Here is a 20427-nt window from a genome sequence, read left to right on the forward strand (position 1 = left end):
TTAACCGCGTCTTCTACATTGCTAATGCGCTCTTCGGCCATATCCATGCGCCCAGAGAAGTCTCTTACATCCTTTTTAACCTCCTGTATCGCGTTTAGAACTCCATCGAGTTTTGTGGCGAAATCACTTCTCGTTAGATCCAGTTTTTGAATTATATCCAACTTTTGGGAAGCGTTGGCATTAGTTGCCCCTCCCTGAGGTACGCTGCATATGGTATCTGATGAGCTAGTGCTACTAGCATCCTCTTCAACGTCATGTTCCCCGGCTGGAGAAGAGTCCATTTTTGCCTTATCTTTCCGTTTTTTTGACGCCATCTTGATTCTTAAATCACCACAAAGAGTTAATAAAACAAAATAAAATCGTGTCGGTGAATAAAGAGGATGGTATTCAGGATTTTAAACGAACAACGCCAGGAGCTCACAGAAAAGCGTGCGCCTAGTTCGGAGTCATAACCACGCCCCAAATAAAAGCAATTTAAAAAAAAAAAAATATGAATGATGTAGCCTATTAGGCTACTCTTATCTGTATGACCAAAAATACCAGAATATTTTAAGTTCTTTCTGCAGGAAAAAAATGCACGGGATTACGCCAGCGCCTCCATTTGTCAGGCTTGTGTTGTGTTTTGTCTTGTGTTGTGCTCCCTCATGTGCCCATATATGGATTTTCCTGTTTCTGTCTTTATTAGTTAATTTGTTTCTAGCTGTGTTTGTTAATTTCTAGGTGTATTACGGTAAGGAAAGCTCTAGCGCATGTCCTGAATGAGTTACGGGACTTCCGGGTCTTTAGGGTGAGAATAGAAGACGATCAGCATAAATGGAAGGATCAGAGAAAATGTAGATCATATATAGATCATAGCCTATGTAGATCATGCTTTGACCATTTTGAATCTGATCGGGATGATGTAGTCAGTGAGAGAGATGCATTTACATACACAGAAACATCTGTAGTTGTAACCAATCCGTCAATCTGAATAGGGGTGTGTGTGTGTGTGTGTGAGCTCTATCTATCTATCTATCTATCTATCTATCTATCTATCTATCTATCTATCTATCTATCTATCTATATATCTATCTATCTGTATGTGTATGTGTATGTATGTATGTGTATGTGTATGTGTGTGTGCGTGTGTGTGTGTGTGTGTGTGTGTGTGTGTGCGCAGTATATGTATGCATATGTATGTATGTAGCCTGTGTGTGTGTGTATAATCATATGTATGTATATGTGTGTGTGTGTGTGTCTGTTTGTTCTGTTTATTGAATGCAATTTAAATTATTCATATAATTATTTACAGGTGAAAGAATATGACATCTGAATGTATTTTGCATGAAAATGCACTACTTTGATAAAAATGCATTTTTCTCAGTTTTTGTCCAAAATGTTGTATTTTTGATGGTACCCATCTGCATTCAAATGGTGATAAAACATGAACACATGAAGATGGAATAAAATAGTTTTTTTGTTTGTTTAAAAGCAGAGACTTTGTTCTTTATTTTGATATGTAATATATTCTTATATTCATAGCAGAAAATATTCTGAGGGCCGTCAAATTTAGGTGAAAATCATCAAAAATGCTGGCGGTGGCTGGCAACTTTTAAAAAAAAACGCTGACGGGAAAAGAGTTAAAGACTGTTTATGTTAAGTTTATCTTCGTCTCTGCGTTCCTTTGTTTGCCACAGAGCTCAACCGTGACACCATGTCATTCAGTAAGCGCGATAGGCTAGTACTCACTTTTCATACACTTTTCAAACACTTGTTATGCAAATATAGTGCATAATCATCTAAATTAACATCAGCATGAACCGCCGTATATATCTGGGAAACAGCTGTGGCAATGCCCGAAACAGCGGCTTGGCACATTTGGCCATCAATACAGAGAGTGAAGGCTCTGGTTTGAGATTTTAAATAACAAGTAAATATAGTGATGTTGATGTCGTATTGCCTTTGACTCCCATTCTGAAATGCTTGTTCAGTGAATTCTAGGCGGACTAAAAAATCTTTGGGAATTACTATTATTATTTACTATTAATTGCCCAGCTCCCTCTGTCAATGATCTAGCACCCCCTCAGTACCTGTGTACAAAAATTATCTGGCGCCGCCACTGGTTTCAGTGTTGAACTTCCTGAAGCGACACTTGCAGAAAACTGGCATGATCAGATCAGACCGATACTGAAAGTAAAAACATCAGCATTTCAGAGACTCAAACTGTCGTCAAACAAACACACACTTCACGGTAAGAACTTAACGATACACTTCACTTTAGTTTCTGATATAATGTCTTTATATCTTATCATGTTTTTATTACACTTGTTGTCATGTCAAATGATCTTAATGCTTATTTAAAACCGATGAGATGTTGAAGATCCAGACATAAGCTCGAGGATTATCATGAAATCAAACATCAAAGATTCTGCCTTTAGTTCACATCTGAAATAAATACATGTTAAAAGAGTTTATGTTGTTAAACTACAATATTAGGATTATTTACTTTGTTTTATTGTGTTATTGGGGAACTATTAACACAACACAGAAGTAAATCCACTATTTATACAGACACATTTACTTTCACTTTCACTCTATAGTGTGCACATGTCAGGACTCACATTAATACAGAAGAGAGACTAAAGAAATAAAAACACAGCAGACTGTCTATAGTCCTGATATAAAGTCATTTATTTCTGCTAAGGGCTAAAGGCTAGTCCCAGACTAAAATGAATGTTTAAGCTGTCTTAACTAAAAAATAACTTGCAATGACATATCTTAAAATATGTCAGTGCCATTGTTTTGTCTCAAGATGCACACCAGTAATGTATTTTTTCCCAAGGCAATTTAATAAAATCTACTTAAATATCCTAATTTAACTAAGGCATAGTCCTGGCTTAATCCAAGCCTTGTCTGTGAAACTGGGCCATAGTTGTTTGTTTGAGTGTTTTCTGTGTTTCTGTATACAGATCTGAGGTCAGTTTATCATTATGGAGAATGCAGAGAGCATTGATTCTGAAATGAAACAGAAGAAGAGAAAGAGTCAGAAAACATCCCCAGCATCTCCAGAACCCAGTATTGTGTCTATGAAGAGTAACCTATCGTTGCCTGTCCCACCTGAACTCAGTGATGGATCAGTAACATCTGAACCTCTGTGAGTATAAACATGAAGTTTTTGTATAAACTTTTTGTAATTCAGCCTGAGGGTGGCACTCTAATGTTGATCAGCAGGCTCTACAATCATATACACGTGTTTCAAATTATTATGCAAGTGACATATCAGTAGAATTTTTGTACAGTGTGGGAATATAATTGAAATCATTGTTTTCTTTTTATCTTTTATTGTATGTATAGGTATGCTTATTATAGTTGGGAACCAAATCAAGTAACAATGCCAGCCAAATGATAATGTAAGAGGATTCCTCCTAGTTCCTGTCTCATGGGCATAGAATACGCAGGGGATGCGGGGGACATGTCCCCCTACTTTCAGATAAAGATGCATCTGTCCCCCGCACTTTTTGACACACCACCGCCAACATTCCCACGAATATTCTCTGGTTTGTTACATAGATTTGAGTGAACTAACATTCAGCCAATCACAAGTGAGTGTTATGAGGCAAATCGTCTTTTGTGGACGCATATCTGCGTCAAACAGACGGAAACGGAACAGCGTACTGTTGTATTCTGTTGTAGTGGGGCGCTTGGCACTGATTAATAAAGGTATAGCCTATATACACATGTTAAAATCAAGCTGATATAGTACCGATATTGTATGCTAAGATTATGTGGAAGTAAGGGTACTATTTAGGCTGCAAATTTGCGTTTTACAGTATAAAAGTTACAAGCTGTCACTTTGCAGTTGAAGCAGGGAGAAGAACGGTGTCATCACTATAGTGATTGATTCATATGTTTACTTAGTGGCATAAACTTTTATCGCAGTTTGGGCATCTGTAACAAGAATGGACACATATTGTGCTTAAAAAGAGCATTTAAATTGCTGTATGTGCAATTGAAACCTGTCTGTTTAGCACGTCTTTCTAGCAATTAAAATTATATTAATAAATTTTAATGTTATTTCTCATAAATATCCTGGCTATACATTGTATTAGAAGGCAATCCACTGCTTTTAAAGTGGGGCCCTTTCAAAGGCTAACTGAATCAATCCTCTTTAATCCTCAACCAAACATCTTTAATATGTGATTGCTGGCAAATGACCATGGCATAAACGGGATAATCAACGGCTAGCTGTGCATTAAATGATTTGAATGAGGCGAAGAACCGCCCGACGTGCAGCGGAGGGTGGTTGTCTCCGCGAAGTGCATTCAAATCGTTTAATGCCCAGCTAGCCATTGATTATCCCTTACGTGACCAAGATGGATGTACATGTTTGCATTTTTTAGAAAAAAATATATTATTCGTAACCCTAACGTGGTTAGTAAGTTTTGGGGAAAAAAATGTAGCTGAAATAAGGCCATAAAACCCACACTAAATAGTTCTGAATAAGACTTTTGAGTAATCAGTCTTGTAGCCTAGAATATTTACTTCAAAATTATGTGAAAATCATTCTGCTTACTCATTCACAGAAAACAATAAATTGATTTAAATTTTTAAAGACATGTTTTGTGATCAAAAGTCTATATGCGAGGGAGTGGCAATGGCCTTGAATATTAATACACAGAGCCGTGGTTCACTGACAAGCTACGCAATATTACGTTCATAATCGAAGGCGATTCATCTGCGATTATGAATGCAATATTGCGTAGCTTGTCAGTGATCTACGGCTCTGTGTATTAAATGCCGCTCCATCTGAATGCACGTAATGGAGATTTGCTACTAATCACAGAACTGATTTTACTGACGAGATGCGCATGATATTTGATGCGATTTATCTTGCAGCCCTATGTCACAGGCAGTGGTACTGCAAGATGGCGGGGCCCTTGCTACAAAACCTATAACTTGAAACTACTGGAGTCTCAACATCCTCTCCATGCAGGCTGGCAGTTATGTGTAAATCTGTGTTTCAGCCGCCGCTAACCAAAACTCACACAGAGAACACAAAGAGTAGCTTCAAACACCAGTTTGCTGTTTAGCAGTGTTTTTTTTTTTTTACAGCTGCCCTTTTAATACATTTAATTAGTTGACAGAAGGGCAGTTCCATGCAAATGTCAACCTTACCATGAAGAAATAAAGTTTTTACAAAAGGTTTCTACTATACTTATAGCACAGATGTCAACATTTGGTGGTTCCAAATACATTTACATTTATGCATTTAGCAGACACTTTTATCCAAAGCGACTTACAGTGCATTCAGGCTATACATTTTCTTTTTATCAGTATGTGTGTTCCCTGGGGATTGAACCCACAACCTTTTGCGCTGCTAACGCAATGCTCTACCACTGAGCCACAGGAACAACATCTCTCTTAAAGTTTTTAAAGCATTTTTTTCGCAAAATATTGGTTGTTTTCATACCTTTTGCAAGACGTTGCATTGTTTCATGCTTTTTATCTTCAGAAAGATCTTTCTTCCTCATGAGAGAACTGAGAACTGCATGAGAACTGTGACTTGCTCAATAATGTGAACAACCTCTTTAAGTAGGTTTTTCATTTACCTAAGAAGGCCTGGCAAACTATTGAACAAACCTGTCTGAGACTGATATCAGTTATCTGAAAATATGTGAGAAATAAAACAAAAATGTGAGTGTTTATTGTACCAAAATCTTACTGATATGTTACTTGCATAATAATTTGGAATGCAGTGTAAAGAACATTATCTTAGAATGCATTTAATGAGTTGAAAAAACTCCAGGTTCATATAAACCCCCATACTGATCAAGGTATCGGAGCATCCCTAGCTTATAATAAAGACAGGCATATTGTGTTTTAAATGATTATGTTTTTATATGCTGAATTATTTCTAGACTAAAGCGTCAGAAAGGAGCTCATCCAGAACTCAGTGTTGTGTCTCTGAAGAGTAACACATCGTTGCCTGTCCCACCTGAACTCAGTGATGGATTAGTAACATCTGAACCTCTGTGAGTATAAACATGAAGTAGTTTATCAAACTGCTGTAGTAAAATAGGAATGAGACAGCCAAAAACAAACTTAATCTACACAGAAAGATTTGAGAGAGCTGAGATACTTTTTTATTTTTTGTACGTAAAATTCAAAAGAAAATTTGTAAAAGTCCAAAGGAATTCTTGAACGTTTTAACTTCACTAACGTGAAGTGAACCTATGGTGAGACATTGATAATACAGAAAATACACTTTTTACATTTACATTTTATTGATTTACTACATCCTTTACATTCACGTGTTTTTCTATCTGTTGTTTATTTTCTCTTGATAATTTATCCATAGATCAAACATTAGAGGTAAACATGATGTGAGTGCAGACGTGCAGCAGGATTCTCATCATGAATCAGTGGATGATGTTCTGCAGACAGTCGAAGACAAACACAAAACCATCATGAAGAACAAGTATGAGAGTTTATTTGAGGGAATCAAACAACAAGAAAATCAAACACTCCTGAACAGAATTTACACACAGCTGTACATCATAGAGGGAGAGAGTGAAGGAGTGAATGAAGAACATGAGGTTTTACACATGGAGAAAACAGCCAGAACACAACACTCACAAGACACTCTAATCTACTGCAATGACATCTTTAAAGCTCAACCATATCAAAGAGAGAAAATCAAGAGTGTTCTTACTAAAGGCATCGCTGGAATTGGAAAAACAGTCTCTGTGCAGAAGTTCATTCTGGACTGGGCCGAGGGAAAAGCCAATCAGGATGTAGATTTCATGTTTGTGCTTCCATTTCGAGAGCTGAACTTGATTCGAGATCATCGCTACAGCCTTCATGAACTTTTGCTGGTCTTTCATCCTGAACTTCAAGATCTGGACGCAAAGATTTATGAGGAGTGTAAAGTTGTGTTCATCTTTGATGGTCTGGATGAAAACAGAATTCCACTGATGTTTTCAGATGCTCAGAAAGTTTGTGATGTGACTGACACTTCATCAGTGGCTGTGTTGATGTCAAACCTCATCAAAGGAGAACTGCTTGCCTCTGCTCTCATCTGGATCACCTCCAGACCAGCAGCAGCCAATCAGATCCCCTTCAAATATTTCACGCGTGTGACAGAAATCCAGGGATTCGATGATGCTCAGAAGGAGGAATATTTCAGGAAGAGAATCAGTGATGAGCATCAGTCCAGCAGAATCATGTCACACATTAGAAGAGCGAGAAGCCTCCACATCATGTGTCACATACCAGTCTTCTGTTGGATCTCATCCACTGTGCTTCAAAAGCTCCTGAAAGATGACAATGAGAGAACAGAAATCCCTCAAACTCTGACTGAAATGTACATCCACTTCCTGCTGATTCAGATGAATATGAAGAATCAGAAGTATGATGCAGAGAGACTTCTGCAGTTCAACAGAGAAGTGATTGTGAAACTGGCTGAAGTGGCTTTCAAACAGTTGATAAAGGGCAATGTGATGTTCTATGAGGAGGATCTGAGAGAGTGTGGGATAGACATCACTGATGCCTCACTGTATTCTGGCATCTGTACTGAGATCTTTAAGGAGGAATATATCATTCATCAGAGGAAAATCTACTGCTTCATACATCTCAGCTTTCAGGAGTTTCTCGCTGCTTTCTATGTGTTTTACTATTATGTAATCAAAATTAAAGACACTTTACAGTTTTTTGATTTAGTTCATACTCTACATAAAGAAACAGTAGATAAAGCTCTTGAGAGTGAAACTGGTCATCTGGATCTTTTCTTGAGATTTTTGCTGGGCATCTCAATGGAGTCCAATCAGATACTCTTACAGGATCTATTGACACACACGGTGGACACCTCACAAACCATCAAGAGAACCACACAGTACATTAAAAATGAAATCAAGAATAATGATGATCTCTCAGCTGAAAGATGCATCAATCTGTTTCTATGTCTTCTTGAAGTGAATGATCAGACTCTCTACAGAGAGATTGAGGAGTTTGTGAGATCAGAAAAACACTCAGAGGAGAAACTCACTCCTGCTCACTGTTCAGCAATAGCCTACATGCTTCAGATGTCAGAGGAGGTGATGGATGAGTTTGATCTGAAGAAATACAACACAACACAGGAGGGTAGAAGAAGACTCATACCAGCTGTCATCAACTGCACAAGAGCTCTGTAAGTCTTTTGTTATATTACACTGAATGTTTCAACACACACAGTCAAGTTTATACACTTGTGAGGTTAACTTACTCTAATCACTATTAGAACAAAATGAACATGCATCAGAAAACTTGGTATAGAGTTGTTCCCTCACAAAACATTTATCAATATAGTTGTGAGCAGTCACAATCAAATCTTATATCAGAATTCAAGTCATGTATGCAGTTTTTTGAGTTTACGTGAAGATCTGTGTACATTTTACTAATTTGATATCCTATCTGAAAATGAATAAGAAATAGAAAGACAACTTGTGTTTAATTATATTTTAAGAAATGGAAAATGAGATTTTGTCATGATTTCTTATTTTTCCTCGCTTTAAAAAATATCATAGTATACTATACTTTCGTTTTTTATGTGTAGTTTCTAATTTGTAATATTTAAAGATTCTAAAACATCTGATAGAGTCATGCTGTAGTATAACTGTGTGAGTTCAGAGGAAGAGAGAGATGTGAACTCCAAACAGAGCCTTTATTAAAAGTGCTTTTATTGTGATAAGAGTAAAGACAGAGGGCCCTATCATACACCCAGTGCAAATGCGGCGCCAGGCGTGACGCAAGTGTTTTTTGCTAGTTTCAGCCCGACACAGTTATCATTTTCACGTCCTGCACCATGTTATTTAAATAGCAAATGCATTTGTGTCAATTTGTGCGCTCATGGGCATGCTTGTCTGAATACGAGGTGTGTTCAGGCACATTGTTGGCGCGTTAATATTTTGAGGAAACTGAAATAGACTGCGCCATTGACCAACTAAAACCTGGTCTAAAGTCAATGGCGCAGCATTTTTTGTTATTTAAAGAGCGCGTTAGTAATATGAGCCTATAGGCAGGTCCAGAACATGTGTACACTCTGTTTATGACACACACAGGGACGCGCAGCAGCACACAAACATGCCAAATATTAAAAATTAAAGGATTACAATGTAAAAGATTATTATTCTGTAGGGTACATGAATATAAAAATGCCTACATGTCATAATGGATAGTCATTGCATGTATCAGAATTAGGCTACCTATTTGCTTGCGCATGAACAGCTCTGTTTCCTCTCTGGAGATGTGTTCAGTCTTTGCGCTTGCAAATTCAACCGTGTAAATAGCAAATCTGCCATGGCGCAAGCGCAACTGGCTCTTAAAGGGAATGGTATGGAAGAAAAATAATGCCATATGTCTTTGAAACAAAAAAGCAAGTTGAATAGCGCTAACTGCAGGAATAGCAGTAGAGCACCGATGCATAATCTCCAGCTGCTGTCAGTCGCTCACCAGCAGGTGGTGCAAGCGGCTGTTGATGAAGACCAAAGCAACAGGTGGATTAAATCATTCATTCACAAAAACTGATCTGCAGAAATGGAGCAAGGTAAGTAGAAGTTTTGATTATCGGGACCAGTATAAAAGCTAACGTGGAAAAGCTGATTGTGTTTATGTTTCATTCAACATCTTCGCTGTTTCCTGTAGCCTACATGTAAGCAACTTTCTCTACCACAAAGGAGATTATAATGCTATTTTACCCAATGCTGAAGTACAGAACTAACATTACATCTGAGGAAGACATACAGTAGGTGGACAACCAAAATAACTACTTCCGCCGCCGCAGGGCCATGGCGTTAACTGCAAGTCAGTCACGTGCTGAAGTTGTTCACGAAACTACCGCCAGGTGGCGCAAAGAGAAAGTTTACAAACTGACTGAAATTACGATATTTCGTTTTGTAAATGGAGATCAAATAACGAAATAAAACAACAATAACATTATAATATAACATTATAACATCCTTAAAAATCATTTGAAAATTAGGGTTAATTTCAAAACGTGGGATAGTCGTAGGCTGCAGCCTAATAAACGCACACCAATAATAATAATAATTAAAATAATTAAATTTATACAAAGGCTCTTACTGCATGTTATGGTTATTAAACAGTTATTATGAAAGCCATTAAAATTACACAATTTACTTATGTCGTATTAAGGGCTTTCATTTTAATCTACAGGATAAAGTTTTTGAAAGAAAAATCCTGACCTTGGCCGTTTGTCCTCTGTACAAGGCTGCACGTGTCATGACTCGAAGGAAAAAGTCACGGATTCAATAGCAAGTGAGAACAGGTGTTTATTAAACACAATAGAAGAGGTAGTGCAGGTGAGAAACGAGGCAACAGTAGAATAACAGGCTCGGCAACGCAGGACTCCGTGGGCAGAACGCAACGGACGAACCGCAGACGATCCTCAGAACAGGCAGGCGAATCTCAGAACAGGAACACAGGAACTGGAGCGAGGGAGAGAAACTGTGAGTCGAACCTGAACCTCCACAACCATCTGACAAAGACAAGACGAGGTGACAAACAATATATAGGACATTCTCATTCAACACAGCTGGCGCTGATCAACTCATCAGCGATAACGAGCCGTGCTGATGAGCCGCGCCCATTCATACAACACGCACACACATAGCAAAGGCGAGTCAGTGAATCCATGAACCGTGACAGTACCCCCCCTCCTAGGAACGCCGCCTGGCGTTCCCAGACACCCTTACCTGTCGATTGTAATCATCGATAAGGGACTGGTCCAGGATGTCCCTAGCAGGAACCCAACTTCTCTCCTCCGGACCGTAACCTTCCCAGTCCACCAAGTACTGGAATCCGCGTCCCCTCCGCCTAGAGTCCAGTATACGATTGACCGAATAGGTAGGTTCCCCATCTACGAGTCGCGGCGGGGGAGGAACCGGGGCAGGCGGATTAAAGTGAGAACGAAATAGGTGTGTGTGTATGTGCACACACATACACACACACAAACAAACGTAAGCGCACACACAAGTGAGCACACTCCCACTCCTATTTGTAAATATTAAGCCGCAAAACGTCTATTTAAATATGACTTCTGCGTGTCTCTGTGTTAATGTATGGCGCAGACGCACGGGTTTGTTTACTCATACAGAAGCGCTTGCGGTGATATTAACGTCTGTCGTCTCACTAAATGAGGACATAAATACACGAACAACATCTCCAGAACTGCTCTGAGAGTTACTTCATGAGCATTCGAGCGTTTCATTTGAGAAAAACTATCCTCATATCATATACACAGAAATGTAAAGGTATTCAAGGCAACCCGTCAAAATAAAAGTTCGGTTTCACTTGAAGACATTGGGCAGAACGTAATAGACTACTACTACTAAAACTATTAAAACCTTATCTTTAAGGAATACAATGTCTTCAATGTTATTATCAATATTAAATCCCTTTATTTTTATGTAGGAAAAACGCATAAAAGCCTTTAGGTAGGCTACTTTATGTAATTTTAAATTACATAATTTAATTTAATTAATTAGCCTATTAATTACCACGACACCACGAATTACCACCATATTATGTTTGCTTCTTGATGACTGCTAGTTGTTTACATTTTTGCTCAAACAGATAAGACTAATAATTTATTCGGAACTGTAAATGGTCTACCCTTATTTTTGTGTGCACTCACAATATCAACAAAACGTTTTGCTTTTATAAAATAGAGAAAACAAACAGGATGCACTTTTTGCCATCTCTGTCTGCATGAACAGGGACGCGTTGAGCTCGGGCTGAAATGCCAAGCTCTAAAAGCAGGTGCAGTTTAACTTTGCCGTGTCCGAAACTGATGGTTTATATTCACAATAAGCTACAGAATACATGTAAGACTGGAACCATGAAGGGCTAATAATGACAGTAAGATGTTAATAATATATAATCGTGCTTTGGTTCATAGGAAATGACTTTTAAAAAGTCGTAGTTATTATTACAGCAAAAATGTGTTTTTGTTCCATTAATACTTTTTATGTGAGGTTGAAGAATAAACGGTGCTATAAGTCAGTTTTGCTGTAGGCTATTCATCAAAAGCAGAATCAAAAAGCAGCGTGCTCACCGGCAGTCCATTTCATTATGGAAAAGAAAATGATTAGGCCTATATAAAATCAGCATTTGAACACGGCTTCGTTGCACTATAATAAACACACAAGAATTATCTGCATGATGCCACTGTTATTTTTATTATTGCGAAGTGAGATGAATGAAGAGCAAAACACGCAATGGAAAAGGGAAGTTGGTTTATCAAGTTAATCCATAGTCCAGTGGTAAAAGGTTAGACAGTGATTTCAGGGACACAGGTTCAAATCCCGGATTGCTGTGTTTTTTTTAATACTAAAAAATAATATAGGCTATAAAATGATTAATACAGATGTGTGTATTCTGCAGTTCGCTGGTTTATGTTACACCATTTTTTTTTCTTTTTGATAGAGCATGTCTATTTTACACTGAGCAACCAGTTGTGTGACTTAATTCAGTCCAGCAGGAGGGGGGTTGGGGTTTGGGGGTTGTTCTGTATAGCTTCATCATGGGGGTTTGAAATAAATGTGTGAATCGCTTGCTCTTTCATATGGAGAGCGTCTGATGAGCGTTTCAAACTTGCAGAGCAGGTTTAGGCAAAGTGTCTGTTTTAGGATAAATGCCTCGTTTGGTTTGGCTTTTGCAATTTTTGCAACGGCAGAGTATTGTCACAGTGCACACAGCAGGGAGGAACGAGGAGACGAGGATGAACTCAAAACAGACAGGGCAATACAAGGCAAGGCTGGGACACACAGGAACACCGGGGAGTAACGAGTAGACCAGACAAAATCTAACTAAACAGGCAGGAACTAAATACACATGACAATAACAGATAATTACACACACACACACACACACCTGAACTGAATAAACTAATAATCACATAGAACAACGACAGGAACAAGACCAAATATGGACACAAGAGGGTGGGAAACACAAGACACACAACAGAGGACTGACATGACTCCCCCTTCCTGGAAGGCGCGTCCCGCGCCGTAACAGTACCACCGGGGAGGGGGGGTGGGCACTCTGGAGGCCCCTCAGGACAGACATGGACAGGAAGACAGGACGGGGACCTCCAGAGCGGAACACACAGAACGGTCCAAGGCGGAGCTGGGAGCTCTGGAGGCCATGGCAGGTGGTCTTCGTGGCCGTGGCCTCCTCCCTCGGGCCGGCCACTACAACCGGAACCTTTCTACCCCCACCAAAAAAATTCCATGGGGCAGTCAGGGGGTATCAGGAGCACTCAGGGGCGAAACAAACAGGATTAGGACAGCCCACAGGCCAAACACACAGGAACATGACAGCCCACAGGAACAGGAAGCCCTCCTGGACTAGCTTGGAAGCTGAGGCTTCTTCTGGGCATGACAAGGAGTCAGGGGCCCTCACAGGGTCCCTCAGCAACCGCCTCCACTTCCACGACAGGATGAAGCCCTCGACGAGTCTCAGTGGACAAGACATGACGTATGGATTAAAACAGTTCCTGTGGGCATGACAAGACTTAAAAATCCATGACTCCTGGAACATGGCACGGCACTCCTGGCCGTGATCTGTGGACTGGATCCACGGGAATGGGAACGGCACTCCTGGCCAAAAACTGGGGAACTGGATCCACGGGACCTGGGAACGGCACTCCTGGCCGAAACTGGTGAACTGGATCCACGGGACCTGGGAAGGAGTCAGCGGCGGCCAGTGGGCTTGAGCTCCAGGTGGGCTTGCCACATGCACTCCAGGCGGGCTTGGGTGAGCGGCGGACGGCGGCAGATCTCCTGTGAATGGCGGCAGACTGGAGGGGCTTGCGGCCAACAGACTCGCGGCACTCGTGGTGATCCCTCCGAACTCCCACGCCGACTTGCTGTGTGTCTGTCCAGCGGTGACTTCCATGGCGCGGGACAGACACACAAACAGGAACCAAAATAAAAACTTTCCAAAAAACGAAAAACAAAACGTGGTGAATGGGCACCGCTTACTTTGTAGGTCTGGTCTTCTGTCACGGTGCACACAGCAGGGAGGAACGAGGAGACGAGGATGAACTCAAAATACAACAGTCAAAACAGTGTCACAATGTCAAAACAGACAAGGCAAGACAAGGCAAGGCTGGGACACACAGGAACACCGGTGAGTAACGAGTAGACCAGACAAAATAAACTAATAATCACATAGAACAAGGACAGGAACAAGACCAAATATGGACACAAGAGGGCGGGAAACACAAGACACACGACAAGTCAAATCAAGTCAAGTCACCTTTATTTATATAACGCTTTTAACAATACAAATTGTGTCAAAGCAACTGCACAATATCAAAATAGTGTGTCAATAATGTAAAATGGCAAGATTAACCCTCGAAGCGCCAAAGTCGCAAAATTCCTAATATAGTGTAATATCTCATTTGTATTCCCTACCACTAGACATGTAGTACTTCGATTCTAGACCAAAATTGTTCGAGGAATTAGCAGAGCAAGTGAGCTATCGTGTCATTGATGTGGAAGCAGTTCAGTTCATAGCGTCTGAGTAAATTGTGAGAGTTGTCAGAGAAAATCGCCAAATGGCTAATAAAAAGTTGTACCGTGAGGATGTGTTGCAAATGTTATTTGCCTATTCTGACTCTGTAGGGGAATATTTGCCTTTTGGAAATGACGATCGGTCGTCTAATGTTCGCGCATCTCCCGGTACATCTTTGCAGCACATTGGTGCCGCCGTAAAAGGCGAGAGTGTTCACAAAGCACCATCAAGTGATCATTTAGACCCTTTGCCCAACGGGGATGGGGGTGGCAGGGGTGGACGTGGTCTTAGTGTCCATAGGAGAGGCATCACGTTGCTGATGATCAGTCGGATAGCGTCTTTCTGATCGCGCGCGCACGCTCAAAGGGCCGCCGGCAGACAGTACAGGTGCAGTCAGTGTGGGGTAGGTCTGTGTGCTGTGCCATGCAATGAGAGGTACCATACTCTCAAGAACTATAAACTGTCACCTAGATACCTGATTGGGCAGATAGCTGGTCAACTGATAAAAAATAGGCACATTTATTTTACTATGGCACAGTAATATAGTAATAATTTACTACTGTCTCCTGTTTTACTGTTGATTTCCTCTTTTCCTGATCATTTGGAATGAGGATAAAAAGACAAAAAAAAAACAAAAAAAAACATGCAAGTTCAAACATCCATTCAGTATCTATTATTTCCTGAATATTACTGATGAACTGATCAAAAAGTAGGCTACTGATCACATGCGTTTTACTACTATATAGTATAGTAATATAGTAATAATTTAGTACTTTCTCCTGTTTTATTGTTGGTTTCCTCTTTTCTGATCATTTGGAATGAGGATAAAAAGACAAAAAATATCAAATATCAATCCAATATCTACTATTTCCTGAATATTATAAAATTCAAGAGGGCCGCCCCCTGATGACATCATAATATGCAAATTAGATGAGTATATTTACACCCCACATAAACTTTAGGTCATGCCCAACATTTTTCTAATTTACAGAAGATCTGTACCTTTAAGCCCTTTCAAGCCACAAGCTTTTGAAATATTGATGTTAAAATCCAGAATTTTTCCAAAAAAACCCTGGCACCTAAAGGGTTAAACTCTCAATTTTTAGTTAAAGGCATTTCATTATTGAATTCAGTGATGTCATCGTCCAGCTCAGTTCAGTTTAAATAGTGTCAATCAGGTCAGCGATATCTCTGGAAATTAAGTGTCCGCAACTAAGCAAGCCAGAGGCGACAGCGGCAAGGAACCAAAACTCCATCAGTGACAGAATGGAGAAAAAAACCTTGGGAGAAACCAGACTCAGTCGGGGGGCCAGTTCTCCTCTGGCCAGACGAACCAGCAGTTTGTTCCAACTGCATCAAAGTCAGATTGTAAGGGCTCAACTGGTTCCAGTGGTCTTTTCCCGATGGATGTCTAGGTGGCGGGGTCCTCACCGGGGATCTGTCTCTGGGGCTCATCTAGGTGTCCTGGTCTCCGCTGACGTTCAGGGCTGTAGAGGTTGTCTCTGGGTGCTGATCCACCATCTGATCTGAATACGAACTGGATCTGATGACTGCAGTGACCATCTGGGCAGGATACGGACAATACTGCCTCCCGAACAGTGTCAGGTAGATTGTTCCAGAGTTTGGGTGCTAAATAGGAAAAGGATCTGCCGCCCGCAGTCGATTTTGATATTCTAGGTATTATCAAACAGACAGAGGACTGACCAGTATTATATACAATATAATTGTCACGATTATGTTTAGTTTAGTTAAGTTCTTGTCATGTTTGTTATGAGCTCTCATTAGTTACTATGGTTTCTGATTAGTTAATCCTTGACCAGCTGTTCCTGTTTAGTTCCCTCATTTACCATGTGTGTATTTATACTCCTTATTCGAGTTTCTCCAATGTCGGTGATTAGTTCATGTTATGTGTGTCAGGAGTCCGGGTCCTGCGTTTCTCCCTCTCACCACCAGAGGTCACTGTCTCCTGGATTCTATTCCCCAAACTCCACTCACCTCATTATTGATTAATTTGCCCCAGCTGTTTTCCTGATTGCCGTCCCTATTTAGGCTTCCTGTGTTTTCTGTTCGGGGCTCGTTTGTCTCACTTTTGTGCCAGGTATGCCTGTGACTTATGTCTGCCCTGTGCCTTGTGTATGTCTTGTTTTCAGTGGTTGTGTTTACTCTGGCTTTTTCCCCTTCGGGGTGGTTTCATTTGTGTTTTGGTTTATTTTGTAATTTGTAAATAAAGAAAATTCCTTTTGCCAGCATTTGAGTCTTCGTCTCTCCCGTCCCGTGACAGTACAAACGAGCCACTTGAAGACTCAGCGGCAATGGGAATTTTCTTAAAGAGGACAACTGTGTAGCCTGTTGATCAGTAAAATGTTGTTTTTGTAGGTTTTGCAATGATTGGATTTTATTTTCTAATTGTGTAAACTGGTGAGTTTTCGCTTTGGCAAGAGTAGAAGAGAAAGATATACAGAATCCTCGTATGACACACTTAGTCGATTCCCACATTATTTGAGGATCCACATCAGAGGGCATATTGATTTCAAGAAATTCCTTAATATATTCTTTTAGTGAAGTAATGAAAGTCTGATTACTTAATAATGATATGTTAAAGCGCCATCTAGGGACTTGGCTTTAACATCGGAGAGGAACACTGCACAACACAGCAGAATGATCAGATAATAAAATTGGTAATATAGAAATGGAGGAATTGACGAAATTAAAGATGGGCTGAGAAATATGTAGTCTATCCTAGAGAAAGTCTTATGTCTATTAGAAAAAAAGTGAAGTCCTTAGCTTTAGTATTCTGAATTCTCCAAAGATCGATTAAGTTGAGCTCCGTGATGAATTTATTCAGTAATTTAGAAGATGGATTGGCTGTTGTATCAGATTGAGATTTATCTAAAGCAGGATTTATGACAGCATTAAAATCACCACCCACAACTAATGGGCAGTCAGTCTGCTCAAGTAATGTTTTGGAAATCTCTGTAAGGAACGCACTGTCTGTCTCATTCGGACCGTAAATAGAGACCAATGCATCGACCAATATTTTGCATCGGATAAAACAAATCTACCCTTCTCATCACTACCAAGGTGTTCAATTGTTAAATTTAACTTTCGATTAACAAGGATAAGCACCCCCTTAGTTTTATTTTGAGCGCAGGAAAAAGCCGCTAATTTATAATATTTATTCTGAAAACGTGCCACGTCAGACTGTTTTAAATGCGTCTCTTGAATTAGGGCACAGGAAATAGACTTACGGTGTAAATATTCTAACACACGGGTTCGTTTAACAGCAGAATTTAAACCATTCACATTCAGTGATAAAATATTTAGAGTATGCATTGAATATTCATAATCCCAAAATTGTAATCAATAAATGAAAAACAGAAGCACTTCCATTCTGTAAGCATGTAAACGCTGATGTGCATTTTAGATACCAACCTCCTAGATGAAAAATCCCTTTAGAAATAAGATAAAATAAATAACAGTATAAATGTCTGTTGTAAAAAGTAAAAACAACATAAAAACCTGAACAACCAACAACCATAAACAAGGAACAACTCAGACCGCACATTACCGAGAACATAGGTCTGACTGAGCAACAAAAATAGTGATGGTTCGTGACTGCTCCACTCCAACGCAAGACATGTCTCCCGAAAGGCCCACACAGCCAAAAATATTTTTAATTAAACCTACTCTCAATTAGTCCCCTACAAAAAGAGAGAGAGAAAAAAGGAGTGTCAGTCTTACCAGCAACGAGATCGTTGTACCGGATATATAGGGACAATATCTCGGTAGTAGAGAGGAGAGAAGAAAAAGCAAAAAATTGAGTTAGCAAGCGTCCATGTCCATCCTACCACCATCCCCTACTGGGCAGCTAGGGCCATGTCCATCCCGGCCATCGAGTTCCTTCCGTTGGACCGGAGAGACAGCGGCCGCCGTTCCCCCGTCGCCGCCCCGCAGAGCCGTGGCATATGACTTCTGCTGAGAAAGGGAGTTGATAAAATCCTCCGCTTTCTGAGGGGAATCGAAGCTTTTCTGTTCCCCTTTGTGCCGTAGTTTAACCACCGCCGGATAGATGAGGAAGGGCTGGAGGCCAAGCGCTGTCATCTTCTTCAAAACCGGACCAAATGCCTTTCTCCTGATCGCTGTAGCTGGACTAAAGTCGGGAAAAATTAGTAGTGTGACATTGTTCTGTGCGCATTTCACCGGATAGGCCTGTCGAGCACCCTTCAGGATATCTGATCTGTCATGCCATCTCAGTACACGGAAGATGAGAGTGCGCGGCCGATCGGATCCTCTCCTCCGTCATACACGCGTGCGCCCGGTCAATCTCAATGTCACGGCCCCTCAAGGAAGGAATCCACTTGGGAAGATGAACTCTGAGGAAACCAGCCGTCGGATCCCTCAGCCCCTCTGGCAGCCCCACCAGTCGTACGTTGTTCCTCCTGCACCTGTCCTCCATATCCGTCATCTTCTCGGTGAGTCGCTCCAGCTGATTTCTTACGTCCGTGAGGGTATTTATTAATAAACAAATGTTTTCTTGTCGGCTGCAAGATTCACGGTGCTGACTATCATCTCCACAGTAGTCTACTGGACGCGCCTTTAGAGAGAAATGCAACCTTCATACAGATTACAAGATCAGGGAGTATTTGCTTTCTTTTGAATTGGTTTGTTTAAAAGTAGACATTTTAAGCTTTCTGTATATATATTTTTCATGTATGTGAGGTACCCCAATTTTAAGCTATTTCATTATCAGGAAAAAATTCAAGTGATCACTCGGGCGCCTCCCTGTCATGCATGCGCATTATTACTTTTGCGTACAAACACTTGAATATAAATAATAGAGCACATTTATTTTATGTTAACGCTACAGTATTGTCACACCCATGGACTGTTTTTGTTGTGTTTTCCCTCCCCATGTGCTCCATGATCCAGTTCTTCCCTGTCAAAGTAGTTGATTCCCCGCACCTGTCTGTTCCTCGTTATCCTGTGTTTAAAAGCCCCAGTCTGTTCAGTTAGTGTTTGTCGGGTCTACTTGTTGGACGTCGTGTGTTTCCCGTGTTCCTGTTGTGGATTTTCCCCTGTGATTCCAGTATTAAAGACTGTTAACGTTTCTCCGCATCTCCATCATTCCTCCCACAGCAAATCGTAACAGAAGACCCGACCAACACTGTAACCTCTTTGTTTTCCCCTCCGTTTGTTTTCTCATTTTATTCAGTGTTTTTTTTTTTTTTCGTTGCCCAGCAATCAGTGTTAATTTCATCGACGAAGACAAAGACGAAAAATATTCGTCAACGAATCGTCAAGACGAGACGTTGACGAGCTAAAATTAATATCTGATGATAAAAACTATGACGAAATTTATGCCGCGTCTTCATTAACAAGAAGAGACGGGACTAAAATGTTATTTGAGGACTACCGGACATTCAAAATACATCCTATAGGCTAAATTAACTGTATTGTCTTTCAAAATGTGCGTCTCTGTCATTGGATTGCAATCAGATGAGGGGCGTTTATATCTAGTCTCAGTATGGCAGCCGCAACGGACGGATAGGCTACCAAAACGCGAACTAGCGATCTGAAACCATGGCCTCAGCACCTGAAGGGTTTTTTTTAGGGATAGAGTGACCAGACGTCCCTTTTTCCCGGGAGTCACAGTTCGTTATCGATAAACTTAAAGTTAATGACGGCGGATCGGCGGAATCGCGCTGATAGAAGTGCTCTCTCTCGCGCACGCTCCACTTCTTCAGTTCTCATACAGCGCACGATCAGTTCTTAGCGCTCAAATACACACACAGCAGTTCAAATGTCTATTGTGTAGAGTCAGAGTATCTCACGTAAATACAGTCGGTTATGGCTTAAGTGAGCGTAAACAGGTGG

At 40.5% G+C, this 20427-nt stretch overlaps 1 protein-coding gene across 1 annotated transcript in view; it reads left to right on the forward strand.

Moving 5' to 3' along the window:
- Positions 1-2166: 2166 nt before the first annotated feature.
- LOC131549240 (NACHT, LRR and PYD domains-containing protein 3-like) overlaps positions 2167-20427 on the forward strand; it is a 97420-nt gene continuing 79159 nt past the window's right edge. Inside the window, exons 1-4 of the mRNA XM_058791240.1 lie at positions 2167-2230; positions 2949-3133; positions 5898-6011; positions 6338-8164. Coding sequence (XP_058647223.1) covers positions 2970-3133; positions 5898-6011; positions 6338-8164 — 2105 coding nt within the window. The 5' untranslated portion in view covers positions 2167-2230; positions 2949-2969. The remainder of the gene's footprint in view (positions 2231-2948; positions 3134-5897; positions 6012-6337; positions 8165-20427) is intronic.

The sequence above is a fragment of the Onychostoma macrolepis genome, chromosome 11 (genome assembly GCF_012432095.1).
Source record: "Onychostoma macrolepis isolate SWU-2019 chromosome 11, ASM1243209v1, whole genome shotgun sequence".
Classification (NCBI taxonomy): domain Eukaryota; kingdom Metazoa; phylum Chordata; class Actinopteri; order Cypriniformes; family Cyprinidae; genus Onychostoma; species Onychostoma macrolepis.